Source organism: Hippoglossus hippoglossus, chromosome 4, assembly GCF_009819705.1.
Source record: "Hippoglossus hippoglossus isolate fHipHip1 chromosome 4, fHipHip1.pri, whole genome shotgun sequence".
In the NCBI taxonomy this organism is placed as follows: domain Eukaryota; kingdom Metazoa; phylum Chordata; class Actinopteri; order Pleuronectiformes; family Pleuronectidae; genus Hippoglossus; species Hippoglossus hippoglossus.
Window position 1 is genome coordinate 13,881,325 of NC_047154.1, and position 16,444 is coordinate 13,897,768.

Genomic DNA, 16,444 nt, shown 5'->3' on the forward strand with positions numbered 1-16,444 from the left:
GACTATATAATGCCCACAAACCATATGGATATAGGTTTTGTAAACATGAACTGTTGGGAATGGCCGATTATTATCTGGCAACTATTTGGCTGAACCTTGTTTCATTGCTACACTTACAACTATGCACAGCAAAGCCTGACAGCTACCTTCTCAAATGACCTGAACTTATGAACCGAGAGCTAAAATACATTCAACGTATTACATTTGTACATGCTATGTTCACCTACACTAAATTCAGTTAAATCAGATTCTACAAGAGCATTGGACACCTCAGATCAACATCTCACCACATTTGATCAAACTATCAAAACACTAACACGTGTGGGAAGGCTCGGCCACACATGGGTTTGCCTGCAGCGAGCTACTCGTGTTACCGGAGGTCTCTGCTATTCTTTTGATTTGGCAAATGTTCTCTTCTGAGAGCGCGCGCACACACACACACACACACACACACACACACACACACACACACACGCACACACACACAAACGTAGCCTCCCTCCAACTACAAGAGACACACAAGGAAGGACACGTTGCACACAGACACCCAAGTATCCAGATAAAGAGCGGTGGCGTTCAGTCCTGCCCGTTATGCTACTGGTGCTGAGAATACAAGGTCACAGAGCCACAGACGAGCTACAACCGTGTAGCTCTGAGGTGCCCGGTCGCCCCGTGCCTTCTCTGTGTTTTAGCAGCGGTCGTCCTCGTCTGTGTCACTTAGCAACTCGCTGGCTCCAGCCGGACTCGTATTGCCCAAGGGCTTCCGGAAATGCCCGTTAGGAACCTGCCACGAGTGTCTAAGCTGAGGGGCGGAGCTTATAGCGTTGGCCCGTCCCAGGCTGGTCGCCATGGCAGTCTCAAAGGTAAGGGTATGCTGCCTGTCGCCCGCCTCGCCACTGCCGAGGTCCTCGTGGTATGGGAGGTAGGGCTCTGAGATGTAGCGGTGAGGAGATGGGTGACTCTGTGCTAACACCTGACCTCCGGATGACCCCTGATTTGCAGCGGGGGGCCCGGCCTCCTTGTCGGCCTTCCACGAGGGCTCTGCGGAGCCAACAGGGGCGTCCTGAGCCTGGGTCTGTCCCTCAGAGGGGGCTGCTGGTGTGGGAGAGGTCTGTGCTTGGCAAACCAGAGGAGAATAGGAGATGTAAGGCCGCGGGCGAGAGGGCGTCTGGGGCAGCTGCCGTCGATTACGTGGAGTAGTGGACTCTGAGGCTGAGTGGGCAGGGCTGCCTGATGTGTTGACCTGCAGATAATACAAACACAAAAGGGAGGAGGTCACTGTTACATCATTCAACTGTATTCACAGACAACAAAGACTGTAACTGGTGTGGAGGTCGATAATTTAACACCCCTGAGAGTGCACCTGTCTCTGTGTGCGTCCTTCGCTGGGTGAGCGGGACCGTCTCCTCTCACACGAGGCGTCCTGGCTCCGCTCCTCAGAGTTGCAGCGGGACACGTCAGGAGACAGTAGGTGGCGCCGTTCCTTAGACCTCCCTCTCTCGTGACTGCTTGCTTCTCTGTGGTTGACTCTTGCACCTGTGAGTTGAGCGGATTTCACTTAGACAAAACATTTAGAAAGAGAATAAAACAACATCTACTTTGAGGTCAAAATGTAGAAAAATAAAAAAATTTCTTCATCATATAAATGACTTAATTATGCAATTGAGAAAAACTCTTGGAATTACACTAAGTCCTATACTTGAAACATCAGTTAAAACTAATATTCTAAAGCATTTATCAGTTAGTAAGAGATTAAATTGATCAAACCAGTAAATGGTTTAACTATTGGTCAATACATGATGACATTAACCAATTTTAAGTTTCCAATTTCAATATAAAACTGGACAATATAAATAAAATTATAATTTTTTTTAATTTCAGTGTGTGACTCAATCTGTAAGGTAACTGCAATCATTTGTTACTCCAAGCAGCTGAATTCTTGCACAATACTTTGAGGTTTGTAAAAGATAAACGTATTTAGCAAATTTATATTCCTGTATTCTTTTCCAAGTTTTTTATTTTTCAGATATCAAACTTTTCTCTTCGGGATGGAACATGACTATGAATATGAATCAGACTGTGGGAAGTGATACGTGTCAGGTGACCTCTGTAGCTCCTCTGTCGGGGTCGGTACGTGTCGTCTGGACTGACTCTCTCCAGAGAGTGTTGTTCCTGCCACAGGCCGTTCACACACTGGTCTCCGATGGTGGAGAAGGAGCGCTTCATCAGCTTACTGTCTGCTGACAAGCCAGGCTACACACGCACCAACACACACAGTTACACACAGACACACACACAAACAAACAATCACAGGAGGAATCCGTTAGGCAACCATGAAATACAGATCACATAGGATGAAAACAAATAGTTTCAATCCAGTGCAGTCAGGCAGCAAATACAAGTTTACTACACTCTCTAGTTCTTAAAGTACTGAATACTGGTTTAAATGAAGGTCTTTATTACCTGTGGATCAACAGCCAGTCTGGGCATGGAGGACGCTCTGATCGATGCTGTTCGCTGAGGTGATTTAACAACTGTTGGATCCTGCCTGGCCTGCTGTATCACCTGTTTATACTCCACTACGTCCTGCACCTACAATAATACCACAGAGAGGAGGACTGAGTGGGATTTATTCACATCTTATACCAAGACTCTGGAATCAAAGCGTGGACACAATTCTACTGCGAAAAAAGCCTTTTAAAAAAGACATATTTGGGCATTTTAGAGGGGAAGACGAGCAGCAAAGAGCCATAAGGCGGAACCTGAATCTGGGGCCACTGGAGAGGATTTAAGCCTCAGTACATTGGGCTTCCCAAATATATAAAATACTTTTGTCTAAAAAGACAAATTAGTTTTTTCATGGAGTTTTGATATTATTTGTAATTTAGTGTATGAGTTTAGGGTTGACCAACTGGTATTTGACAAGATACCAGGGGTGACTTGGTAATGGGTAATCTCTGGAAAACATTTCCTAAATTGTTACCAGTGTGTGTAAATGGTGGTGGTGGTGATGATGTGGGTGTAGGTAAGGGAGGTAGGGTGAGCGGTAGTCGTCGTCGCCCTCCTCCTCCTCCTTCTCCTCCCGGGAACGAGACAGCGGCTGCAGGAACATCTCTTGGGGGGAGATGGGGCTGAGCGCCACAAAACCTCCTCTGGTGCTGAAAGGACACAAAGACTCAGGGCAGGGCAACTGCGGCAGACACATACAGATAAATCTTTATCTCCAAAAACCAGCACTGTGTGAAGAGAGGAAAATGTGAGTATTTACAGAGCAGATCCGGCACCATGTCTGAGAAATGAAAGGGATTTGGCATTGCATAGGATTTCTTGAGGCAGAGAGGAAGCATCCATACGCTGGAACATAGGAGCGTGTTTCTGTGGGGACACAAGGGAAAACAATAAATCAAAGATGAGTAGATAGCTGTGTTTTAACACTGGACGGCTTTGGATGAAAGTTAATAAAGAATGAGATCAATGCTTTTGCATAAGTTAAAACTCTGTGTTAAGTGGTAGCAATACATTCTGCAGTCTCAGACTTTCAATCAGTTTAAATGTCTTCTACGACAATCTAAGACTACATCAGTGGATGCTTTGTAGAAATAAAATAACCCCAAATTGCTGGTAAGGAAAATAAATAAAGCAAGAAAAGTAACACAAGGGACCTGCTCCTCCAGTTGCTGTCGGAGCTTCTTGGCCTTGCTCTGCTTGTAGTAGTCCATGATCATCATGGCAGCATAGATCTTCCCTATGGTCATGTCACTAGCTGAGGAGGAGAAAGTAAAAGCAATCAGATCACTTAACAGCAGCATATGAGTTGTCTTGTTAAGTTGCAGGTGTAACGCTGACGTCACCTTTGTGAATGGGAACCAGCAGGTCCAGCGACTTCTGAGAGAGATGAGGCCAGATGACACTGATCTCCTTCTGCAGGTCCAGGTCCATCTGGTTTCTGTCCTCTCCACCTGGAAACGCACAGCAGAGACAAGAGGGAACAGAAAGCCTTATAGTTTAAGCACATTTTGCATCACATTGGATGTGTGTTTGGATATTCGGCCTAACCTCTGGCTATCTTGACTTCCAGTGCGGTGCGGATGAGGGCCATGAGGGTGGAGGTGAAGTGGACGGACATGTCATCGTCCACAGGCATGTTCATCAGGACGAGTCTCTGATGGCAGCAGAGGAAGAGTAAAAGTCAGTCACAACCCAGGACGACAACAAACAATAATAAAAGAATAATAGAACTGAAATAGTAGAAATCCCAGAACGGCTGTGGTGGCTCATGATACATTTTCATTGATTTCTCCGAGAATTATTCATGGTTCTTGATTACTGACTAATATATACGAGCGTGTGACATTTGGTGCAGATCCAAGAACAAATCGAGATCTAGTGAATTCAAATGAGGTTTCATAAGAGGACCGTTGGGCCTTGACAGAGGTATGAACACTTAGTTCCATTCTTGTTCCTTCATGATTTCAAAGCAAAAAAAGAAGAGCATATGAGCCACCATGGTCTTTCTGGTCATCGGTACTAATTTGACAAGAGCGTTTCCATTTCACCCACAATTTCACAAAGCTGTACAACTTCAACTAAACTACCCCAATAGATACATGAGTACAGAGAGGGCAGGCGTGTCATTATTTCCTGTGTCTTCTTTTTAGATAGAAGACAATTATTTTGAACAAATACCAAACAAAGGAATCTTTACGCATGTCCTCTCCTGTCCTCCTGCTCAGAATCTGCAGATAATGTAAGTTTCATAAAAGAGGACAGACTCACACAACACACTGTGCAATAAGAGCATGGCGTTCGTCTGTGATGGAACATGCTTGCAAGCTCACAAACTCACTCAAACAACACACACATGTGGCAGGAGGCACATGCAGACAGATACGTGTCAGAAAAGGAGAAGTATGAACGACGTGAGAACATCCGACAACAGCAGTCTCCTACAAGTGACAAGATTTTAGCAATTAGAAGTTCTGCGCTCTCGTTAAACTACAGTCTCTGAAAAATAAACTCCACCGAGACTCTGTCAGCAGGTCACAGCAAACAGAAAACGACGTCTTATTTCTCTGCCAAGATGCAAAGCAAAAACAGCCAAATCATTACTGCAGCGATATATATCTGATAAAAATACTGGAACTGGAACAAGCAAAACTGCATCATGTGATCAACAGAAAAAAATGCTTTGCTTTTCCAACATAAGACACAGACAGTGTTTTTCCTCATTGGTTAACACATGAAGGCAGTGCCTGTTACTCTCCAGCGTTTAGTCTACCTTATAGGCCACCTTGGAGGGGCATTTCTTGCCCAGGCCTAGAGGTGGCGACATGTGGGTCAACATCTCATACATGTCTGTGTAATGGATACGACCACTGGGGGCGCCAGGTAGCCATGAAGATGGGGGATGAGAGAGGGGAGGGAGAAGGAGGGGAGGAGAGGAAGGGAGAGGTTTGATGTTGGAGGTGGAGCAGAAATTGAATAACGGTGGAGGAGTCACGCAGGAAGGGGGTGGGAGGGTAAAAGAGAGGAAGAAGAAGAAGAATGGAGGAGATACAAAAGAAAGGATTATTCCAAGGCAGCACACAGGAGGAGAGAGCAAACGTAGGAGAAACAAAACAGGTTCTATTCTTTCTATGCTGCCAACAGCACATAGAAATCTGGGAAAGGAGAAAACCTCAGACAGGATGAGCAAAGGAATGACAGCCTGGATCTGGTACTACTGTCTAATACTTGCGTTCTGTAGTGCTGTATGAGTTCCAGAGGGTTATAACACATTTAAAAACCAGATCCAAAAGATAGAAAGAGACCGGCTTCCCTCAAATTCATCCAAAATCCAAAGTTTAATCATTCAAAAAATGCTTTGATTTAAAGTATGTATTTTTCATGATTCTGGATGAATGAGGGACATCCTGTGCCTTAGTATCCTGAGACTGGAGTCATTCTTTGACCTGAGTAACAAACCCTGAGGGTTTGTTACTTCCTGAGGTAACAGTTAGTGAAGGGAAGGAGAGCAAGGACAGGAGGGAGTGGTTCTTGACGTTGGGGGGAACCAAACCTTGCACGCCACCCTGTGGGGGCAGTTCTTTCCAAAGCCCAGGGGAGGTGAGATAGTGCGTACAACTTTGTACATCTCCTTATAGTGCATCCTACCACTGGAAAGAACATACATGTCTTTAGTTGTTTGTCATTGGAGCCTCTTAGTTCACAAGAAGAGTGAAATGACCTAAACGGAGTCAGTTCTCTGGTGTAAAGATGAGAAAATATAAATGCAGCAGTTTTAAGACATCTTACTATATACAATATTAAATCAAACTTTTTTCACTCTGTGGTGAACACATGAAAATGATATTGTTTCATAACAGTGGGTACCGAAAATCTGAAGCTGTTTTCAGATATGAACTCCAGATTTTCCGGACTTCGTCTTTCTCACGTGACGAACGCAGCAAGCGAGTGTAAGAAACGTCATCTGGACGCCCACTCGCTCGCTGGGAATTTTCCTGCTGCATTCTCACATGGCCTCACGCTGACATTTTACAAACTTTTACTCAGGGCTGGCAGGGAAAGTTCCAGAAATGTCTGGTGCACATGGCTGATATTCGCATTCTCATATACAACCCCTCCAAAAAATGGCAGATTTCAGTGCATGTCTGAAAGCAGCTTGAGAGCCCATTTCCAATGAATAGGAAAGATGTACTGGCCTCAGTCAACACTGTGATAGACTGGTGTCTAACAGAGATATATATTTTATTCATATCGACAATATACAGTAGCTGTAAATTTATTTACAGGGATAAAGTCTTTCTTAATTGTACCACAGTATCCATTTGACATGAACATAAGGCGTAGTGTCTGAACCATGTGTATCACTACTGATAAAGGACCTATTTGCTCTTTGTTTAGTGTCAATGAGATAAATTCATGTTTTTCTGTGTCCTTGGTGAATGAAGCTATAACAAGTATATCCAGGTTTTATGGTAATATGTTGTAGGTGACGGCTTCAGTCAAGTGCAGTGTGTTGTGTGACGCTGGAGTGTGTATATAAAGATGGGTGACATGCCAACCCCCCATAAGTGAACCTAAAGCGTCTTGATTGCCTCCTGGTGGTTGGCTGCAGCATAGGTGTGAAAAGATTCCAAAATATATACCAAGAGCAATGTAGTTGCATTCATCCATGGATATATGTTTATGCATTGTACTAACTTACTATACATGTCTTTTGTGTAATTGTATTAACTTCACAGTGTTTGTATCATATTAGAACTTGACACTTTGTTTGTGTCAAGGATTAGGGGTTAGGGTTAAAATTGTGCGTTCACAGACTGCACTGTTGTTGGAAACACTGACCAGGCAGCACGATCATACTCCCCCCAGATCCGGACGAACTCATCCAGGTGGTGAGGGCCCAGGATGGAGGAGTCTCTGGTCAGATACTCAAAGTTATCCATGATCACAGCCACAAAGAGGTTCAGCATCTGGACAGAAGACAAACAGCAGAGGACGGAGAGGCCTTGATGTTTATTTAAACATATAAACAAGAAAATACAGCATGAGACGATGATAAGTGCAGTTCAGCTTCTCTTGACAGATGGTTTAGCTCCAGGTGAAAACATTTGCTAACACACAAGTTATCCTTGTTTGAAGTTAAAAAATAGTATTCACATTTAGTGCCTTTCTTACCAGGAAGGAACTGAAGAAGATGAAGGAGACAAAGTAGAAATAGGCAAAGTCAGAGCCGCAGCCGCCCTCCTGCTCTGACGTGAGAGAAGGGTCCGCCTCGCACTGCCGCCCCCCCAGGCACGACAACATGATCTCCTGCCATGATTCCCCCGTGGCACTCCTGCACACACACACACACACACACACACACACACACACACACACACACACACATTGAACAACATGAGGAGTTTGAGTCGTCCAGCTCTCAGTGTATGCACAGTTACGTCTGCTTTGGCAGGAGCAATCAAAGCATGAGGACTCGCACCTCCAGCTCAGAGTCAGTTTTAGTAACTAGCTCTGAACCTGAGATGTGGTTGTGTAGTTAGACACACACATGTACACTACATACTGTATGTCACAATTCTGATTTAATTTAATGTCACTGTTGCTTTTGTATTTTTAGCTTTACTGCAATCAAAACTGAGGGGGTGCGATTTTATGTAAATGTTTTTCCTTCATGTCATATGAGAACAAAATTGCACCTTCAATGTGGGAAAATAAACACAATATAAACACTTATTATAACAATAACTGATCATTCTACCTGTTCTGTAAATATATTTGCTCAAGAGGTAAATGGTAGACTGCAGCATGAATCTCCTCTCGACACTGAGTAGCCCCTTGGGCACTTGGAGAGCAAAGTCTTTCTAATGTAACCTAGCAACGCGATTCAGACGACATTAAAAAACGTGTTACTTAGTGAACCAAGTGTAGCAAATCAAGAGGAGCGGTTGATCACAGCTGGGTCTCAATTTAACACTAAGATACTAACTTGTCGAAAGCACTGAAACAAATCTGCTGGATTATGAAGAGAATTCAGTGTGTAGAGTTTCCGACTGGAGCAGATGCCACAGTTTCCTACCTGAAGAGCAGCATCAGAGCACAACTGAAGGACTTGAAGTTGTTGTGCTGGTTGATGTGAGTCTCCTCGTTCAGCTTAATGTTCCCAAACACCTGATGCACACAAACACACAATTGCAACACCATGGAAATCTTCAGCATTTAAGATGGAATTTTCACCATGAAACAAATTAACTTGTGATGCTAAAGGAGGCTGGATTGTTGTGAGGGTTTTTTTCTTATCTTTATTCTAGAGCGTGGTCTTCCAGTTTGAGAGCAGGACTTTTTCATGTTAAGCTTTTGTAATGCTTTCACCTAAATCCCTAAATGTGCTTGCACTCAAATAGCTCCAGTTTGTGTTTAGACTTGCTCTGCTTGTGATCAAAACGTGCACTCATATATTTAGTTGCTTGGATAAAATTCCAGCGCTCCAGCTCACGCTGCTTTTGTGCGCATGTGTAAAACTTCTGCTGCTTCTGATTTGTCCTCTGATATTTGATTTTTGTGTGCAACAACTCAAAATTCCACCACTAATTGGATGCCAAATGTCGTGTTGACAAATGAAAATGAAAAAATGTCTGAGTGCAAGCAGTTTGAGCACAAGCAGAGCAAATCTAGGCACAAGCCCAGGGGCCTTTACAGTGCAATTGCAGGGTTTTGAGTGAAAGCCTTACAAAATCTGAACATGAAATCAGTAAGACCTGCTCTCAACCTGAAAGACCACGCTCTTGAATACAGACAGGAAAAAATAAACCAAAATATAGCAAGCTGAAAACCGTCTCCGCAGAGAGACAGAGACTTATCGTGTCTCCTTCTTTCCTCCCTCTGACCTGCATGCCAATTATGGCGTAGATGAAGAAGAGCATGGCGATGAGCAGGCAGACGTAGGGCAAGGCTTTGAAGGACTGGACAAAGGTCCACAGAAGAATCCGGATGGTGTAGCCTTGTCTCAGCAGCTTGATCAGACGAGCAGCTCGGAACAGCTTCAGGAAACTCATGTTGAACGTGTCAATAGACTGGTAAAAGGACAGAAACATATTTAAAGATAAAGGTAAAACTGTCCTGGGGAGAGAACAGAATATAAATCAGACTTTCACCCAATGTTCAAGTCTGTCGATATCATGTTTTACTTATTACCTGCAGGTCCACCACAATCTCAGTGATGCTGCCCAAGACGGTGATAAAGTCAAAAATGTTCCACGTGTCTCGAAAGTAGTTCTGCAGAAATATGAAGGAGACACTTGGAGTCATTTCCTAAGAGGATCTTTAAGTCACATTCACGTTGCATTTCTGCCCTTTTGCTCTCACCAGAAAGCCAAAGGCCATGATCTTGAGGACACACTCGACAGAGAAGAGAACGGTGAAGGCTGTGTTCAGGTGCTTCAGCACGGCCTCGTACGCCGGCGGTGCAGAGTAATACTGGAAATAGAAAGGGGGCAGAAATGAAACCAGGAAATTTGGGCTACAAGTGAGATAAAAATGGAACATTCCCTAAACAGTTCACTGCAGCCCAACCTCATGATACCAGGCTGATATCAGTGAACCTCAGCCCTGCACCCAGCAGATCTCCAGGTTGATGGAAGATTCCTCCAGACCCATAAATCCTGCCTCAGTCTCTGCACCTCTCATCTGTCGCACTATAAAAGGAGTCATTCCTCTGGGGGCGGCAGCCAACGTTAATGAGGTCATGCTAAATAGCAGCCCCTGGACATTATAGATCAATATTTAATACAGGCTGAGTCACCCCGTGTCTTTCTGTCCGTCTGTCTGAACGAGCAGCGCAGCCCCAGAAAAGGCAAGTTCAGGAAATAAATTGTGCAGCGTGAGTGGTGGAAAAAACTAAAACATCAGCCGATCCAAAAGCAAACATCACAGTTTGTTGAGGTGGTGCTTCCAAAAAAGGACACTTCAGGTTCTGCACCGTCAGGAGTGACACATCTGGGCTTATTTTAAACCCAAAGTGTTAACAGTCGCAGGTTCATAACAGAAGATGTTGCCGAGAAGCGACACAAGGTGAGTTTTTTTCCTATTAGCAAACAGGGTTGTGTGAAAAAGGTATGTGTCATGTTCAGGAGTGGGGGCAGACAGAGAACGACAGGTTCAGGTCTTATTAGAGTTCAGTTATTTAGGTCTTTAATGTCTTTGCTTCATCTTCCTCACCTTCATCATCAGCACAATGGTGTTGAGAGCGATCATGGCCAGGACAGTGTACTCAAAAGAGGGGGACACCACAAAATGCCAGAGACGGTACTGGAACGTGTGACGGTTCTGCGGCATGTAACGGGTCAGGGGCTTGGCGCCGATTGCAAAGTCTATGCACGCCCTCTGAAATACAGGAGAGAGAGAGAGAGTGAAGAGGAATATATAGGAGACATGGCAACTATCCTGGACAGGAAGAATCTTTCCTCACCTCGTTCTTCTCCAGGCTGCACTCCTCCATCATCTTATCCCCCTGCTCCTGGAAGGTGATGATGATGAGAGCCACGAAGATGTTGACGAAGAAGAAAGGGAAGACGACAAAGTAAATGACGTAGAAGATTGACATCTCCATCCTGTTGCCGTGGCTTGGCCCTCTGTCCTCCTCGGTCACATCCACTGAATGCTGCAGGACCCTGAGAGAACAGAGACACCATGGTAACACGCATGAGTAACAGTGAAAAGGTTCAGTTTATTTAGTTTTATAAATCAGTTTATCAGTCAGTTATTAGTGAATAATAAAAAATTCTAAATAATATTTATAAATCAATTTTACTGAAATTACACCAGACTCATTCATTTCCCATATTGTACTTTGATGAAAAAATGAAAAAGTATAATCTAATTACTTTATTAAAAACAAATGATGTTAAAAGTTTCTTTTTTTTTATTTTTATGGAAAAACTAAATATGTGCTATGACAGCTATCACAAGGTTGAAAGTATGTGTATTTGTAATGTATTTGTTCACTGGAGTGAGGCTCAAATACTAATATGTCATTTGGACGAGGATGTCGTTTGATAGCAGCAGTTCATTAACAAAGGTTGGAACAGTTCAAATCCACAAGCACTGATAATTGAACATTTGTGTAATCTAATTGTGCAAAACATAATTGCAACATTAATTAATTAAAATTAATTAGTTGTCAAATTAATTTAATATTACTAGATATGATAATAATTCTCCATATAAAGGTCAGATTTGAGCATTATGAAAATATGAGCAATATGTTAGAATGTTGCTGATAAACTCTGATGAGCATGAGAATTGGAACTGGACTCACTGAGGCCATCCCTCTCCAGTGGAAACAGTGAAGAGGGTGAGCAGAGCCCAGATGACGTTGTCGTAGTGAAACTCGTGTCTCTTCCAGTCTCTTCTCTTCACCTCTTTCTTGTCCTTCCCGTAGTCGATGTAGTAACCCCTGCAGCAGCACACAGCAGAGGTGCATCAGACTATAAACACATTAAGTGCAGAATATATATAGAGAGCATAAAAGGGTTTATTCTCTTTAGTGTCAAGCTTCAGGAGACATGGAGCCACAAAACAAATACAGTTAAAACAATCAACCCAAAAAATAATGAATTGATTAAGTGATAAAAGAAAGAAAGAAAGAAATAGTTAGGGAAAGAAGAAGTAAGAGAGGGAGAGTAGGAAATGAATAAGGAACCAATTGAAGAAAGTTAGTATAACTTTTTTTTTTATTCAAAGTGAACAAAAAATGAATAAAGGAAAATACAGGAAGTGACAAACATAAAAATGGAGACAGATGGAAGTAAATAAACAACAAAGTAGGGAGGAAGTACTGAAAGAAGTAAAGGAGTATTACTGGCAGTCCTTCTCCGTGTCCTTCGAACTGTCAGTACAGTAGAAAAACTTCCCTTTAAAGAGCTGCACAGCGATGACGGCAAAGATGAACATAAAAAGTTTGTAGACAATGAGAATGTTGAAGACGTTCTTCAGAGACGTCACCACGCAGTCAAAGACCGCCTGGAGGAGGAAGAGAAATGGGATAAGAGGAAATAAAAGCTGCAGGGCTTCAGATATTTCATTTTCACATCTTCTCCACATAAAACTATCAAGATTAGCAGTAATCCATGTTTTCATTCATGTTATCAAAGTTATGTTATCGTCCAGTCGGGACTATGCTTGTTGTTTTTATCGTCCATTTTTCAGACAACACGGCAAATAAATGTAAATCCTTTGCCAACAATATATTTTGAAGAGATGTAAAAACAGAAACTTTTTTTTTTTTTTTTCATGGTCTGAAGAGAAACTGGCTGCTGCTGTTAAGATAATACATGACATGTAGCCTATAGCTTTGAGGAATGCTCTCCAGTCATATATAAAGAATATGCAAGTTTTAGTTTATGGATATATATGGATATAGAATATGTAAAAGCGTGAAAGGCCCTTCAGGTAATTGAAATTTGACATGTACATTTGTTTAATATATTTCTAAGAGATTGGTATTAGTCTTCCCCTTCCATATCAAATCCCACTTTCACATCTAACCCTCTCCTCCCCTTTTTAACTACCAGGTTTCTTTAGCTTCTTTATATTCGCTCCTCTGCCCTCTCTCTCTCCCCTGCCCTCTCCTCTCCCCTCTCTCTCTCCCCTCTCCCCTCTCTCTCCTCTGTCCTCTCCTCGTCCACGTGTGACGTTAGGCCCCTGACAACACATCTTCATGGTCTAATGATCCCAGTTTGTTACCTCATGGTTTATCACCTTGTCTGTCTACTTGTCCTGTCCCTGCTCTGAAGGAGGTCATAGGGTTGGTTCCTGTCGGTGTGTGTGTATGCACGTGTGTGTGTGTGTGTGTGGACACTGTGGTGAGAAGGACCACTAATATGTTAACGTTATGGGTGCTATACAAATACTAGTATATACATATGCATTCAAGTGCACTTGGTACAACCTGTTTGATATTTGTATTGCTTTGATCACCTAGAGTAGTATTTTGTAAAACCTTTTTATCAAGTAGCTCATAATGGCAAATGCTGTCAGAATTATACAAATAACACAAATAGAGATGGAACATGTCTGACCTTGAGTTTAGGAAGTCTCTTGATGGTCTTCAGGGGTCTGAGGACACGCAACACTCGCAGAGATTTGATGGTTTTTATGTCCCGTCCTTTGTTATTTCTGTGCAGCACAACAGAGAGTGTATCACACATAGAAGCACTGTAAATGTGTTTATTCATCTTTCTATTAAGTTGAATCTGACTTATTCTACACAAGTTATACTCTGAATATTGCATGTTTAAAGACGCTAAAATCTCTAAGTGAACTTTTACCCCAACACATTGCTGCTTGTCCGTCCCACAGGGGGGCACCATCCACGGATGAAGGAAAAACAGGAGAGAGGGACACATATATCAACAGTTAGAAAACGAATGGAAGAGAAGACTACACCTTTAGTTTACAGACTGAAAGCAAAATGAGATATGATTTAAAGACAATTTGATGATTACAAATATAATGAGTGATTAGTGATAGTTAAAATAAGTCATGTGACTGACGTGAGGGCGAAGGCCACCAGTGCTCCCACCACGACGATGAAGTCCAGGACGTTCCACAGATCTCTGAAGTAGGAGCCGTCATGGAGGATCAGACCCTGGTCAATCATCTGAGGACGACACAACTTTGAGTCCCTGAGAGAGTTTCTGTGGCTCCATAGCTTTTTACAATCATCTCATCAAATGACATCATTAGCGCACCATCTTTACACAGTAACTCACCTTAATTATCATTTCAAATGTGAAGACTCCAGTAAAAACATAATCAAAATAACGCAGAACCTGCAACATTTGAGAGACAGAGGAAGAGTCAAAGAGAAAAATTAGAAAATAAAATAATTTAACACAAAAAATAGAAATCAGTTATTCAGCAAAACTAGAATCGCCACCTTGAGCTCAAGTGAATGTTTGTACCAAATTTGAAGAAATTCCCTCAAGATGTTCCTAAGATGTTGCAGTCACAAGACCAAAGATGTGTTTCGTGAGGTCACAGAGACCGTGACCTTTGACCACCAAAAAAATTGAATCGGTTCATGGGTTGAACTGAGCGTTTGTAACAATTTGGAATTTCTACTGGTTGATTTCTGAGTCTGAGTCGTTACTTCAGACTCTCAGCTTGAGGTTTAGTAAGAAACAGTCTCTGATGATAATACAACACAAGAGAATTAACCTCCCATAAACAAGCAGGCTCAGAGTGCCTCACACTTCATTCACCTCACTCATCACCGATCTAATTGCCTCCCATCAACTCACATTAGCAACCTTTTGCAAAGCAATTTAAGGAATGTTTTTTGGAATAATTTTTTTTTTCTTTATGGCACTTTGGCTGTTTAGCACTGATGAAAACAGCTATGAGGCCCGAGGCACAGATAAAGGGTGATTGAAATCAATCTTAGGAGTTAATATTGATTCGGGCGATGGTCGTCACTGAACCAGCAGAAATATTCCAGCTCATATAAAGTTATTAATGTTACAGCTGTCCCTGTGTCAGACACATGACTTACTAAACAGATAAATGGGAGCATATACCTTATTCCAGTCAGAGGAGGTAGCCACAGGGTCCTCAGCAGCCAGAGCTATACTACTGGCAGCTATGACCAGCAGGATGGACATTTCAAAGTACCTGAGGTTCACCACGTAGTGACATGCTCGACGCACCCTGAGGGGGAGCAGATGGCAGAGTGAGGTCAGGTACCAAATAAGACTGTGCAGGCTTAGGCTGGCTGGAAGTTAATGGCAGCAGGAGTAAACAGCATAGATAGTGTGCAGCAAATCTAAACTAAATAGACAAAACTCTGAACACCACGTTTGAACTGCCATTACTCTTTATCACAACAATATTCTCTTGAAACGTATCCCTAAGGACTCTGCACTGCTATGAGGATGTCTGTGAAAAGTCTGCTCCATTAAGAAAAACTGTAAAACCCAGTTTCCTGTGAGAGGCGAGAGTGAACAGCCACTTACGGGTTGTCAGGTTTGAAGATGAACATGCTGTTTGGAGTCACAGTGTTGACAGGATTTGTGGCCTCGGCCTCCTCCTTCTCTGACTTACAGATTTCAGGATCCTTGCTGTTCACTAGAGGAGGTCAGGAGAAGTCATATTATATATATATCCGACTACGATAGTCTGAGAAGACAGTTCTGTATCAGTGAACTAAATGGGAACCGACTCAGATGGTGATGTGACTCACTGCTTCTCAAAAAGCTTGAACTCTGGGGGCTACAATTTCAAACTAAGTGTGATAGATATAAAATGAACAAGACTCTGATGTATTCCTTTTGTTCAGATTCATTCAGAAACTAAATGTTCTCAAGAGTTTAGGAGAAATGTGACATTTCTACAACAGCGGCTGTGTTTTTGCCAGTTTGAGAATTAAACATGGCTGACAGCTCAGAAAGTATTTTGTTCATCCAGTGATATGTGAGATGTGGGAAGGGCTTAGATTGAGGAGCCTTCTAATTAAATGAATCCTGTCCCATGTAAGAGTAAAAGAGTCGAGCCTGCACCATGTTGGGAACCTGAGAAAAAGTTGTGCAAGGGTTAAAAATATATTTGCATATATTTACGGGTCTGGACACAGGTAAAATTTAACTAGACATGGATAGGAAGCAGGTAAGTATGTTTTTTTATCTGGAGATATAAGAAATTAAAATGATTGTGCTGTATTTTTAACATCTAAATCAGATTATATGAAGCCTGCAAGGATATGTTTTATTTTGAAATCCTATGACACCACCTCTGACCCCTTTACTTCCACTCAAATAACTGTCAGTACTGACAGCAAAATTGCTGATACATCAAAAATGATGATTACAAAAATAGCCGGCGGTGAAAACCTTCTCTTTAAAAAGAGATAAAAAGTAATCGATTTTTGAAGCCAAAAGCTGGG

The 16,444-nt window shown here is 42.5% G+C and overlaps 1 protein-coding gene across 11 annotated transcripts in view; it reads right to left on the bottom strand.

Moving 5' to 3' along the window:
* Positions 1 to 470: 470 nt before the first annotated feature.
* The window catches only part of LOC117760173 (voltage-dependent R-type calcium channel subunit alpha-1E), an 88,212-nt gene continuing 72,238 nt past the window's right edge, over positions 471 to 16,444 (bottom strand). For 6 of the 11 annotated variants that reach the window (XM_034582989.1, XM_034582992.1, XM_034582990.1 and 3 more), the window contains 26 exons: positions 15,519 to 15,630; positions 15,084 to 15,213; positions 14,277 to 14,336; positions 14,058 to 14,164; positions 13,833 to 13,844; positions 13,584 to 13,680; positions 12,365 to 12,525; positions 11,822 to 11,959; positions 10,973 to 11,174; positions 10,723 to 10,887; positions 9,871 to 9,981; positions 9,700 to 9,780; positions 9,393 to 9,578; positions 8,585 to 8,676; positions 7,681 to 7,840; positions 7,348 to 7,475; positions 5,279 to 5,375; positions 4,057 to 4,162; positions 3,852 to 3,959; positions 3,663 to 3,763; positions 3,269 to 3,375; positions 2,984 to 3,155; positions 2,464 to 2,592; positions 2,106 to 2,253; positions 1,364 to 1,536; positions 471 to 1,243 (listed from right to left, as the gene is read on the bottom strand). In XM_034582989.1, coding sequence (XP_034438880.1) covers positions 689 to 1,243; positions 1,364 to 1,536; positions 2,106 to 2,253; positions 2,464 to 2,592; positions 2,984 to 3,155; positions 3,269 to 3,375; positions 3,663 to 3,763; positions 3,852 to 3,959; positions 4,057 to 4,162; positions 5,279 to 5,375; positions 7,348 to 7,475; positions 7,681 to 7,840; positions 8,585 to 8,676; positions 9,393 to 9,578; positions 9,700 to 9,780; positions 9,871 to 9,981; positions 10,723 to 10,887; positions 10,973 to 11,174; positions 11,822 to 11,959; positions 12,365 to 12,525; positions 13,584 to 13,680; positions 13,833 to 13,844; positions 14,058 to 14,164; positions 14,277 to 14,336; positions 15,084 to 15,213; positions 15,519 to 15,630 — 3,638 coding nt within the window. In that variant the 3' untranslated portion in view covers positions 471 to 688. Of the gene's footprint in view, positions 1,244 to 1,363; positions 1,537 to 2,105; positions 2,254 to 2,463; positions 2,593 to 2,983; positions 3,156 to 3,268; positions 3,376 to 3,662; positions 3,764 to 3,851; positions 3,960 to 4,056; positions 4,163 to 4,392; positions 5,156 to 5,228; positions 5,376 to 6,058; positions 6,156 to 7,347; positions 7,476 to 7,680; positions 7,841 to 8,584; positions 8,677 to 9,392; positions 9,579 to 9,699; positions 9,781 to 9,870; positions 9,982 to 10,722; positions 10,888 to 10,972; positions 11,175 to 11,821; positions 11,960 to 12,364; positions 12,526 to 13,583; positions 13,681 to 13,832; positions 13,845 to 14,057; positions 14,165 to 14,276; positions 14,337 to 15,083; positions 15,214 to 15,518; positions 15,631 to 16,444 lie in introns of those variants that run through there. The other 5 variants (XM_034582999.1, XM_034582998.1, XM_034582991.1 and 2 more) reach the window with 4 other exon arrangements.